General features: G+C 46.5%; 1 protein-coding gene across 12 annotated transcripts in view; it reads right to left on the bottom strand.

The window, feature by feature from the left end:
* Positions 1-4,655: 4,655 nt before the first annotated feature.
* The window catches only part of TMEM131L (transmembrane 131 like), a 170,345-nt gene continuing 161,942 nt past the window's right edge, over positions 4,656-13,058 (bottom strand). For 8 of the 12 annotated variants that reach the window (XR_013417346.1, XR_013417343.1, XR_013417348.1 and 5 more), the window contains 4 exons: positions 8,507-8,627; positions 7,084-7,172; positions 5,790-5,929; positions 4,656-5,065 (listed from right to left, as the gene is read on the bottom strand). Coding sequence is in view for 6 of the 12 variants with exons in the window: in XM_015139364.3 (XP_014994850.3) it covers positions 4,790-5,065; positions 5,790-5,929; positions 7,084-7,172; positions 8,507-8,627 (626 nt within the window). In the remaining 6 variants the exon portion in view is untranslated. The remainder of the gene's footprint in view (positions 5,066-5,789; positions 5,930-7,083; positions 7,173-8,506; positions 8,628-13,058) is intronic. The other 4 variants (XR_013417347.1, XR_013417344.1, XM_078002376.1 and 1 more) reach the window with 1 other exon arrangement.

The following is a 13,058-nucleotide window of genomic DNA, read 5'->3' as shown; positions in this document are numbered from 1 at the left end:
AGAATGGCAGGGGCTTCTATGGTTTAGGAGGCCCAGGCACTTACCTTGTTGCTCTTCCATACCCTGGAGCAGGTGTCGGCAAAATTTCCGTAAAGGACCAGAGAGTCATTATTTTAGGCTGTGCCTGTCAAAACTCTGTATTTGCGGGTAATTGAATGTTTGTGTTCTAATATAATTTTATTCAAAAAGCAGGCCACAGGCCATAATCTGCTGATCCTCCCACCATGGCAATGCTCCTTAGGCTTTGATGTGCATACATATTACCTGAGGAGCTGGCCGAAATGAGAATTCGGGTGCAGTAAATCTGCGTTTCCAACAAGCCCTGGGATAAAGTCAAAGCAGTGGACAGACCACTCTTTTAGCAAGGCCCTAGTGTGCTGTCCTCATCAGCACCCAGTCTGCTGAGTATTTCTCCCAGTGGAGACAGGGACAGGGAAGAGCACACCCCTTCCTTACAGTTGACCTATCACTTCTGCTCATGTGCAACGCAGTCCCACGTGGGTACAGGGGAGGCAGAAAAATCCAGTCTGCAAGCTGAGAAGCATGCACGCAGCTGAAGCTTCTCTTCCCATCATGAAGCCCAGCTGCTCGCATTCTTGTCCACACGCGTTCCAAAGGGTGAAGCGTTCCTGCTCCAGTTCATGCTTAGGCCTCAGCTTGAGCCTTGGTTCCCAGCCCCCAGCAGTCGCCCACCGCCAGCTTCACATCCCCTCCAGTGACTGCCCTTTGCAGCTCCCTTTACAGTTGGCCACCTCTGCATCCATCTCAACTTCTGTCCTCTCTTCCACTTACTCCAGCTGGACTGGCTGCAAGGACGCCAGCCACCGACACCACCCCAGCATGCACACCCTCTCCTTGTCCACATGACTCGGTCTGTGGCACCAACACACGTGACCTCTCCCTGCCCTTCACAGCTTCTGCTCCCTCATCAGCGAGTCTTCCTTCCTAACTCCCGCAGCTGCCTCTTTTGCCCCGCCTCTCAACACTGGGCCCCCAGCTGCTCCTCCCCAGGAGGCTCCCTCCCTCCCTCGCTTTAGACACTGTCAACAGACCGAAGGCGCCCCATGGATGTCTCCAGCCCGGAACTTCACAGAGCTTCAGGTTTGTGGATGGACTGCCTGACTGCCTCTCCACATGGATATGTTGGGCCTTTCACACGGAACATGTCCAGCCACAATTCTCCATCCCCTGCCTCCCACCAGATCCTCCTCAGAGGAGCTTTCTCTCAGTCCAGGGCCCAGGTCTCAAGGCCCCACCAGGATTTCTTGCCTTCCTACTCCCCATCAACCCCACCCCGCCAACCTGAATGTGCACATGTAACAAGTCCACCCTCCAGCATCTCCACAGTTGCAGCTGACCCTGATTTGGTGTTACGTTACTCCTGAACTCCCAGAATCCTTTCTCCACTCAACTGCCACCTGACTTTCAAAAAATTTAAGTCAGATAACATTCTTTCTCACTTAAAAAGCTCCAGTGGGCTGGGCTCGATAGCTCACACCTGTAATCCCAGCACTTTGGGAGGCCAAGGCGGGCTGATCACTTGAGGCCAGGAGTTCAAGACCAGCCTGAACAACTTGGTGAAACCCAGTCTCTTAGCTGGGCATGGTTGGTGCATACCTGTAGTCCCAGCTACTCTCAGGGTCTGAGGTGGGAAGATCACTTGAGCCCAGGAGCTCAAGGCTGCAGTGAACCAGGATTGTGCCACTGTACTCCAGCCGTGGTGACAGTGTGAGATCCTGTCTCAAAAAATAAGAAATGCAGGCTGGGCGCGGTGGCTCACGCCTGTAATCCCAGCACTTTGGGAGGCCGAGGCGGGCGGATCACGAGGTCAGGAGATTGAGACCATCCTGGCTAACACGGTGAAACCCCGTCTCTGCTAAAAATACAAAAAAAAATTAGCCGGGTGTAGTGGCAGGTGCCTGTAGTCCCAGCTAATCGGGAGGCCAAGGCAGAAGAATGGCATGAACCGGGGAGGTGGAGCTTGCAGTGAGCCGAGATCACGCCACTGCACTCCAGCCGGGGCAACAGAGTGAGACTCTGTCTCAAAAAAAAAAAAAAAAGAAATGCTCCGATGGCTCCTAATTGCACTTTGAGTAAAACCCATCCTCTTTTTGGTGGCTATAAGGCTTTATAAAGGTAGCCTCTGCCTGCCTGTTCAGCCTCACCTTCCACTGTGGCCTCCTGCCTCAGAGCCTTTGCACTTGCTGTTTGCTCTGCAGGGAAGTTTTGCCCAGGGATCTTGGCACACTGGCTTTTTTTTTTTCTTTTGAGACAGTCTTGCTGTGTTGTCCAGGCCGGAGTGCAGTGGTGCTGTTTCGGCTCACTGCAACATCTGCCTCCTGGGTTCAAACAATCCACCTGCCTCAGCCTCCCAAGTAGCTGGGATTACAGGTGCCTGCCACCATGCCCAGCTAATTTCTGTATTTTTAGTAGAGAAGGGGTTTCACCGTGTTGGCCAGGCTGGTCTCAAACTCCTGACCTCAGGTGATCTGTGCGTCTTGTCCTCCCAAAGTGCTGGGATTATAGGTGTGAACCACCGTGCTTGGCCTCTGGCTTTCTTTCTATTCAAGCTTTTACCTCAAATGTACCTCTTCACAGAGACTTTCCCTGACCACTCAGAAGGACCGGCTGCCGCCTCCCCCAGTTCATCACATCACCATTTCGTTGCACTCACAGCATGCATCAGTATCTGAAATATTGTTTGAACCTTTTCTTCCCTAACCTTCCCCTTCTGGAATGTGACCTGGCAGCAGGACCGTGTCTGTCTTGCTCTCTGCTGTATCTACGGTCCCGGGGACAGCTCCTAGGAGGTACCCAGTAAATGTTTTTCAATAAAAAAACTTACAGTTTCCCTATTATTTTAGTCTCAGGGCTAAAGATAACATTCCAATAAAAGTGGAGATTTTTGCTTTCCTTTGTATATATAGTACAATAAAATCTTATTTTGCTTTCTCATATTTTCCTGGTAGGGAAATGAGGATTGATGAAAGTAGAAAAATCAAATACAACAATAGGACTGAAGCAGAATAACATTTAATGTCTCACTCTCTCTAGTAGGAATGGGAGACCTCACCACCATCCATCTGCAGAACTTCATGTTGATATTATCTCAAACATACTCTGCACCCATCAAGTGGTAACTCCCCATTCGCTCCTCCCCCGGCCCCTGCCAACCACTGTTCTTTGTCTCTGAATTTGACTTTAGATCCCTCATAGAAGTGGGATCACATATTATTTGTCCTTTTGTGTCTGGCTTAGTACACTTACATAATGTTTTCAAGGTACATCCATAGTGTAGCATGTATCAGAATTTGATTCTCTTTTAGGGCAGAATGATACTCCTTTGTATGGACACATTACACTTTGTTCATTACCTGTTAATGGGTATCTGGGCTGTTTCTACCTTTTGGCTATTGTGAATAATGCTGCCATCAACCTGGGTGTGAAAATATCTAAGTCCTTGCTTTCAATTCTTTTGGCTATATGCCTAGAACCTAATTATTTTTAATGTTATTCAATACTGGGGGTGGGGGAGGGGAGTGTCTGCTTCATGCAGATCAGGATTCTAACCTGGCAACAGGACTTTCTAGAGGCAGTACATGCCTGGAGGCTCTCCGTGCTAAAGGGCAGCCCCAAGCTTACAAGACACTTGTCTCAGGCCTCCACACAACCACAGCAAAGAGAAGTAAACTCAAAGCAAGCAAACCCTGCATTCCACTCACAAATCACGCCTACTGAACTTCTAATATAAAGACAAAACAAAATGTAAAAATAACTTTTTATTAAAAGTTAAAAACATATTCAAAGTTTACACATGCAAATAGATAATTCCACCATAATATGGACTTCTAAGATCAATGACAAGCAGATACAAACTGGTCTGGAAAACATGCATCAGCCACCTAACCTCCCCTAAGTTCCTATACTCAGGGTTAGCCTGCTCACTGGGACGGAAACCACACACTTACCAGAATGTTTCTGCTGCTGTCATTGCCCCCAAGCACTGGCCTGACAGAGGAACAGCCCTTGCCGTAAGTGGGATGGAGAGAACAGCTCTAGGGCTCTCTGCTTCATCCCAGCAACACACCAGGACTGGAAAGAATCCCCCGCGCACCCCAAGCAGAGTCCGCCCAAGCCAAGCAACTTGTTAAGCTGGGTTTTCCAGCAGTTCTCAACTGCTGAGCAAGTTCATTTTTTGAAAGCTCCTCAGATGGTTGTGATGCTCAGGGGGAGGAAAACCATAGCAGCCATTTCTTGCTCAACTCCTACCTTCTTAGAAGTCTCCCTTGTTTAGGAGTTCGAGACCAGCCTGACCAACATGGTGAAACCCCGTCTCTACTGAAAATCTCTATTAACTGGATGTGGTAGCACACGCGTGTCTGTAATCCCAGCTACTCGGGAGGCTGAGGCAGGAGAATTGCTTGAACCCGGGAGGCAGATGCAGTGAGCCAAGATCGCACCACTGCACTCCAGCCTGGGCGATAGAGCGAGACTCTGTCTCAAAAAAAAAAAAAAAAAAAAAAAGAAGTCCCGCTTGTTCAGATTTAAAACATTTGGCATGTCTGACACACTTCTTGACTTTTGAAAGTTCTGACATATGGATGCTTTGCTTTTATCACTGATTTATGAAGTTAAAAAAAAATAGAGCACCCAGATTTCATTAAAAAATTTATTTTCATATAAAAGTGCCAAAAATCCACCAATGTCATAATCTATCTCAATAACCAGTTTACACTAGTAATCAAAACACAAGCCTCTTTATTCACATTGTTTAAAACTCCAATTATTTTCACACATTCCCACAGTAACTCGAGTCTCTAGACAGTGGGAAATTTGCATTCCTATTTGCTGTGGTAGTCCATATGTCCAGGTTCATATAGGCGCGAAACGGGTTGAACCCCGGGTAGTAATCCTTGCATACAACCGCTTGGTTTTCCATGTGGGTCGAATGTTCCGTGGTGGGGTTGATGGGGCAGCAATTTTCATACACGTCACTTTGCGGGGCCCAGATGGAACCAAAAAGTCCAGACATTGGAGACAAGCTTCGGGTGCTTGTGAGGTAGGGCTGAAGTGTAAATGAGGGAGGTAAAATAAGTTAAAAAAAAAAAAAAAGCCTTAGAAAGGTGAATACACAGCAGTGAATACTACAATGGTATCAAGTTACTTGGAAGTTATTAGACTACTCTCAATTTAAATCTGGGTGCTTTAACTCCATGTTTTCTCAAAGGGAAGATTGTGAAACCCTCATCTAATGGGATAAACTTATTTGCAACCCAGGGAAGAACCCACAGGCCAAATACCCTTTATCTGGAAAAAAACAAAAACAAATGTCAAGCAGATGTGAAAGGAGAAGCCGTTGGGCTTCTGAGCAGGGAGGGTGTGCTCACAGGCAGGGAGCTCTGGGACCCTGACCACCCAGTGACCTTCCTGGGACTTTCATCTCTTATCAGTGAAGATCAGTGAGTCCACATAAAGACAGCTGTGTCGCACAGAGGGCTGGCCCATGTTCAATTTTATCTACAAAGGGCCATTGCTTGGTGTATTTGGGGATGTTTTTTCATTTGGGGTGGCCAGAATGTCAATGTCTGCGAGATCCCACCCATCTGATTATTACACGTCGGTTTCCTTCAGAGGGGGGCCAGCCCTGGCTTCTGCGATCTAAAAGAAGCAAGCCAGGCTTTGGCTGGTCCGAACCCAACGCTAAAGCTAGCTGAGACCAGGATTAAGGAAGCACTGGAAACAATTCAGGGCTGCCCAGCGGTTCACAGCACAGGATGCGCAACACTCACCGGAGAGCTGATGAAACTGGCATGTCCCCAGGCAGCAGGCATGTTGGGTGGGGTGTTCCAGGTAGACTGAGAGTTGTGATCAATAAAGTCTGCCTGAACGTCTGCAGGACAAGGGAAGCCATTGGCATAGTTCATGTTTTCTACAAAGAACGGGAGAATATCATCACAGGTAAACATTTTCATTGAGAACTGAATTCTCGCTCTCAGGCAAAAAAGCTTTCGAGGCCTCACCATACTACTGACAAGTTACAGACATAAATACTTGGTCTGTGTGGACCAGGAGAGTTGTTGCAACATCATTCTCAAGATTAAAACTGTTTCTCACACAACCTGGGAAGCCCTCAACGTGGAAGGTCTTCCTCCGGGCTTGTTTTTCTCTATTTGATCACTTGATGGGAATCTTTCTATTACACAAAATACATTAAAATACTACTAGAGATCTAAATAGTGTCAAGGTTCTTGCCAGTCTTTAAAATGTTTTTATTACCTGTCATGCCAACCTCAGCCACCTACACATATATCATATGGGCTGATACAGCAATCCAAAACCAAGGACTCCTTAGGTATCATCAAACGTAATGAACACAGACCCTCACAACCATAATAACATTCCCGAAGCACCCCCTTGTGGTTAGCATGGGGCAATGCATGCATCAAAATCTAGGTAAGAATGATACATCCCTTCCCTGAAAAGGCAGCTCCAGTATAAGAAACCATGATCCAACAGTAGTGCACAATAGAGTATTTTCCAGTTGACCAGGGAAATCCTACAGCTCTCATTTTTTTATTATTACAGATGCCTGAGCCCAAGCATCTGCAATTTCCCACAATTTCCCCTCCAAGCTCCTTTCCTTCCTTCTGCAGCACCACCCATGGGCAGAGCAGTAAAGGACATAATAGGATGCAGGCCAATGTTTCTCTTTCACATGGGAATTGACTGCCTAAAGAGAAGAGCAAGCAGCTAAAGCTCCAGCCTCCCAATGGATAACCAACAATGTTACATCTACATGGATCCAAATTACCTAGTTCTACCTAACTGGAAGGACTAAATGGATTAGGGTTATTGTTGAAGCCCCCAAACACCCAAAATTGAGGGCTTTTTGAGGGTCATATAAAATTAGACATGGCATCAGTGCACAATTGGATCCACATGAAGCCATTCGACAGTCTACTGCAAGCTCATTCTCAAAGTCTGCTCACTGTTAAAAGGTACATTCTTCTAAGTCCACACACTTCCTGCTTTGACCTTCTAAGAATAAAAGAATGGCATTGGAATTGTCTAAAGAGCCCGTACCTTCTGGAAAGGCATTGTAATCGTTCAGTTCCAATGGACAGTATGCGCTGGAAAACTGGCCTTCGCATGTTGCATTCCAATCAATGAAACTGCCAAAAAAGCAAGCGGTCTAGTTTCAGAAACAGGATGTCAAGACATCAAGTAAAGAAAACAGAAAATGATTTTACTGCCTAGCATCCTAATCACTGTGAATTCCCCAGTTTTGGAGAATAAAAGATGTACTTTCTCAAGCCACAGAATCAAAGGCTTGCTAAATGCTCATCACTAATGACACATCATCTGCAGGATGAATGGCTGGACTAGGAGCACACTTGTTTTTAACCATGCTTGTTAAGTCTAGAGACAGAATAGAGAGCCGTGGCTTTATCAGCACTGTGAAAGAACAGCTCGAATACCTTTAAGTGTCTTTGTGCACATCTGAAGGACTTAAACATGTTCTATTAAAAATGTCCACTCAGAGCAAGACCAACATTCATCTTAGAGAAGTCATAACTATAAAGACTATACTTCATTATACTGCAACCCTACTGCAACCTAGATTCTTATTATAGAAATGAGTTAGGAAATACTATTGTAATAAGCTGAACCAAGAAAATCATCAAATGGATTCTGTGATTAAATATCTAACATTTTCTTAAGACTCCTGAACTGAATGACGTATCAACAGATAGCAAATTTGAGAAACTGCCATTGTGCAACATTTTTCAATACTCAAATTATTTGATCTTTTAAAACTTTAAATGTGGGCCAGGTGTGGTGGCTTCTGCCTATAATACCAACACTTTGGGAGGCCAAGGCAGGAGGACAGCTTGAGACCAAGAGTTCAAGACCAGCCTAGGCAACAAAGCAAGATCCTATCTCTACAAAAAAAAAAAAAAAAATTAAAAATTAGCCCAGCATGGTGGCACACACCTGTAGCCCTAGTTACTTGAGAGGCTGAGGCGGGAGAATTGCTTGAACCTAGGAGTTCAAGGCTGCAGTGAGTGATAACTGCACCACTGCACTCCAGCCTGGGCGACAGAGCAAGACTCTGCCTCTAAAAAATAAATAAACAAATAAATACAATGGTAAGTGTGTTCAAGAATAATGCCACAGAAAAATGAACAGCTTTGCTCTGCTAGGAGTTAGGAATTAGGAGTGTTTTTTCCAAATCTGCCTCTAATACATGAATAAATCATCTTTTCAATTTTTTAAAAATAAGACAGTCACCAGCTTTATTCCTTTTATTTCCTTTCATCTTTCTCTCAAAGACTGGTTTAGTCCCAGTGCAACTCTAAAAGGCAGAAGGAAACGCACAGCTAAAGTACACCGAGGAAGAAGCCTAGCCCTCATTTTTGTAAGGAAACCCCAAGAAATTGAACTCAAATTCCAACTGCAAGCCCTTAGACTAAGCAAGGCACCAATCAGAGAAGTGAAGCTATACCTATTATGAACCGGGGCCGGCTCCTGAATCACACAAGGCATGCCGTTCTCCAGGGTGCAGTTTAAGCTGCTTGTCACACATACCGGCAGAGTGGGCCACAGGTCTCCAGGTGAGTAAAGACCTACGGAAGAGAACAAGGCCTGAGTCCACCCTATGCTCACCTGGCCCTCATCCTACCCTTCCTGTGCCTGCTCTTCCCTCCAGAAAACACTCCCTGATGTCACCCACACATGCTGACTGACTCCTTTTGGGATATAATTTCAGGATATAATTCTGAAATACGGCATATTGTTTTGACCGTTTCTTCAGACAGTGTCCGTTGTCTCTTGACCTGGATAAGAAGATGAGATTCACGTAACAAACATTTAAGGAACTACTTTCTGCAGGACCCCATTAGAGATACTGAGGATACAGCAGAGAACAAATTATATTCAAGTGAGCAAAGACAAACAACAAACGAAGTATAGCATGGCAGATAATGTATGCGCTGTGACAGCAAATACAGCATTTTTTTTTTTTTTTTTTGAGATTGTCTCGCTCTGTCACCCAGGCTGGAGTGCAGTGGTGCCATCTTGGCTCACTGCAACCTTTACCTCCCAGGTTCAAGTGATTCTCATGCCTCAGCCTCCTGAGTAGCTGGGACTATAGGCACACACCACCACACCCAGCTAATTTTTGTATTTTTAGTAGAGATGGGGTTTCACCATGTTGGCCAGGATGGTCTCAAACTCCTGGCCTCAACTGATCCGCCCGCCTCGGCCTCCCAAAGCGTTGGGATTACAGGCGTGAGCCACCACGCCTGGCCAAATACAATGATTTAAGATAGGATGGTCAAAGGCCTCAGTGAGAAAACAGCTCCTCAAAGACGTGACTGACGTGAGGAAGTGAGCCCAGTGGGTACAGGGAAGTGCATTCCAGGCAGCAGAAACAGTACACAAAAGCCCTGAAGCAAGGTGTGCCTGGGGAGTTCAAACAGCAAGGATACCAGTGTAGCCAGGAAGGAGAGGGGAAAGGGAAAGAGTAGGGGATGAGGCCATAGAGAGCTGATTGGGAGCAGAGAAGAGAGAGCCTGTGGGCCCCTTGAAGAATTTAGGCATTTACTTTGAAGCTACTGGAAGGTTTTGAACAGAGTGACTTCTCCGACACAAGGCTCTAGGGATTTCTCCCATTTCTACACATCTTGTAAGCAGAGGCATTGACAACCTTTCTCCTGGACTATCTTTTCATAGATGTTTGCTAAGCAAAAGCCTTGGAACATGTAGTGTCTCTTTCTGGAGCAAAGGGCAGACATGCTTGTTGCCTATTATAAAAGCTTTGGCATCCCAAAGCTCAGGGTTCTTCTCCTGTAGCACAACCCACTGTGTGTGGCATCCATTTGGGCTGTCTGAGTCACCCCCATGGGGCTCAGGGGAACTCATGCAAAGAGGCTGGTGCTCATGAAGTGGGCTTGCCCCAGCTATATTTCAGCTTTATGTGGAAACATGGCAGCTACCCCTCTAGGGAAACTTTATCTCCCACTCTGCACCTGAAGTGAAGCTGCTGGCTTACTGGGCCCTCAATTCCCAGGGGCTCCCTTAAATGCCTGGGCCTGGCTCACTGATGGCTGGGTCGGGCTGAAATCAAGACAGCACCTACTGGGGGGCTGCAGCTGTCCCACCTCAATGCCCACCATGCAGAAATGAAAAGGAACACAGCCATTTTGATCAGTGGGCAGAACCCAAAGTGGTTCCACAGCTCTGGCTAATTCTGCCCTGATGAACCTTGCTAGGTGTAAACAACTCTTAGGCTATTGCCAATGGCTTAGGTGTTTGGAATGCCACTTGGGAAGCAACAGATGGGGCAGATTAAAGACATTGTTCTCTGGGGCTCTGAAATGTGAAAATGGATCTTGGCTTCCGATTAAACCTTGGAGCCACTTAAGATAGAGGTCCTTCTGTTCTCCACTGAGACCAGCTGGAATCAAGATACTGATCAGGTCTGCACCATCTAGGCTGCCATTGTTGTTGCCTGGATGCATCATTGCCCCAGACATGGCGACACTTCCAGCATCACACATGGGGCACAAAGTAAGCTTCCTGGAAGGATAACTGGTTCATGCACATCCTATGGGCAGTAATCACTAGGAGGAAGCTACCCAGTTAGAAACGGCTGGTATGGAATTTGCTGATATTAGCTGAAGTGATGGAAGACAGCACCTGGTCCCTGGAAGGCATTTGGATCAGCCTCAACTCACTGGCTGTGGTTGTTACAAATGACAGAATGGCGCCAGATGTTCTCCTCGCAGGCCAAGGTGCAGTCTGTGCAATCACTAATACATCCTGCTGTACCTGGAGTAATGCTTCTGGTCAAGTGGAGAGATCAATACAGAAACTTAAAGAGAAAGCCGTCTGGCTCTCTAAGGTAGACCCTGGTCATCTATGGGATTTGTTCAGCTGCTTGGGTCTGAGACTCTGGGGCATGGCTGAGGTCGATACTGTAAAGTGGCCTCATCCTGCTGCGTAGGCTCCTGTGGACAGCCGCTGTTAATAAATGTATGAGACAGACAAAGCAGATTTGGTTCCACCTTCCCTTAGATTAAGAATTGCTTATGGAATGATATACGCATGTGAAAATCTACCAGAAGCCAAGGCTACGTAGAAATAAGAGGTGTGTATGTTGTGAGACAATTCTCCCTGGGTCTTGCAGGTAAAGCAAGACCTTCTTTACTTCTTCTTACTAGAAGAATAGCACTTCTTACTAGAAGCAGCACTGGCTCCTTTATTCTGACCTATCTGTCCCAGGGCATTTGTTATGCAAAGTCTCAGAAGGAAGAGTGTCTCCCTTTGGGGCAAGGCACAAGTTTGCTTAAAGTCCAACACAATAGAATGAATGTCTCCTGCATATACATTTGGGAGTTGTCTGGGTCAAAGAAAGACTCAGACCTTTGAAAGCAGATGAGATCACCAAGGAAGTGTGCACAGACAGAGAAGAGCAGAGCACCAAGGCCTGCTCTCTGGAGGGCTCCAGGGTCATGAGGTGGGGAGATGGGGAGAAGCTGGGTCAGGAACCTAAGGTCTGCCAGCCAGAACAGAACGTCCAATGTCTGTCACAGGTCAACATGGGGACTGAAAAGACTTAACCAAGCACTCAGCAATGTGCAAAACAGCACGGTTTCAAAAAAGCGATGGTGGCAAAAGCCAGATTACAGGGGTTTCCAGGGAGGACAGGAGGAGAGGAATTTGAATGGGCAACTCAGATAATTCTTCAAAGGAGTCTCCTAACGACAGGGGCAGAGAAACAGAGCAGCCACCGAAGAAGGCAGTCAAGAGAGAGTTTTGGCTATTGTTAAATTTTTAATGATGGGAAGTATTATAGTAGATTTGTGTGCTGATGAGAATGACCCATTAGAGAAAAACTGATGATGTGGGAGGGAATCTGCAGGAATACCCTTGGAGAGAACGGTTGCGCTGACAATTCTTCCGGCTGCAACAGGAGAGAGGCGGAGAAGGGCATGACACGGTGGGCAGGTAGAGAGGGCAGTGGGAGCTTGCTGAAGGCCTCTAACCACTTCTCTCTCTTCCAGGAAAGCAAGAAGCAAGATCAAGTAAAAGAATGAGGCAGGAGGCACTGGAACTGTGGTGACAGAGGGGCAGGGCGGGAGCACACAGGCACTATGTGAAGTGGGTGCTGGGGAATCCACAGAGGCAGCTGGCATGGAGAATGCTGCTCTCCAGCTTCAGTTGCTTGCACAGGAGCAGGTGGAGCAGGTGTGGCACTGGGATAAACCATGGCTGGGGCTTTGCAATAAAGCAACAAAGGAGAGGAGTCGAGGAAATGACTGTAACAATGCATCAGGTCATTTCAGCTGGTCAAGAAGGAAAACATGGCTGTGAGGGAGTACAAAGGGTGATGGGCCCACGGCTTTGCAGGCCACAGACTGTGGACAAGATGTACTCTGTCAGTGGCACCAAGGTAAAGGCACTTGAAGTACACACACAAACCTGGGTTAAGACACCAAACTGCACGTACATCTCCAACTGCCAGCAAAGCAGAATGGCATATGCTGAAGGGCAGATGCTCGGAGTTTTTATTCTTCCTCACCATTAAAATCCTACCTTTCTCTATTACCCCACAGAAAAAAAGGCAGTACCATCTAAACCGCCCCCACATCTTGCCTTTGCAAATTATGGATTACTGAATTTTAGATTTTTTTAATTGAAAACACTTATTTTAATGGACTAGTCACTAGATTCGCTATTTCTGTTGATAACTGCCCAAGTCCAAAATGTATCCAAGGAACAACATAAAGTCTTTCGCTTTCAAGGGTTAAAATTCTCCAATGTGCAGAGCAGCTTTTAAATTCAGCATTAAATTCTATGACCAAAAACAAGTACGTGTATTAAAGACACAGAGAATGAAGGTCAGGTTTATCCTGCCATAATTCCTGACCCACGTTAGGCAAGAAAGAAGCCCTAGAATCAAACAGAAAACAAAAGACAGAGAGAGGCAGAGGAGGAGGAAAAGAGAAGAGAAACGAGGGAGGGCTGGAGTTCACCTCCCAGCAGAGCCCCCA

This window comes from Macaca mulatta, chromosome 5, assembly GCF_049350105.2.
Source record: "Macaca mulatta isolate MMU2019108-1 chromosome 5, T2T-MMU8v2.0, whole genome shotgun sequence".
Classification (NCBI taxonomy): Eukaryota; Metazoa; Chordata; class Mammalia; order Primates; family Cercopithecidae; genus Macaca; species Macaca mulatta.
Note: the sequence above shows the minus strand (reverse complement) of the source record. Positions and strands in the feature narration are given on the sequence as shown.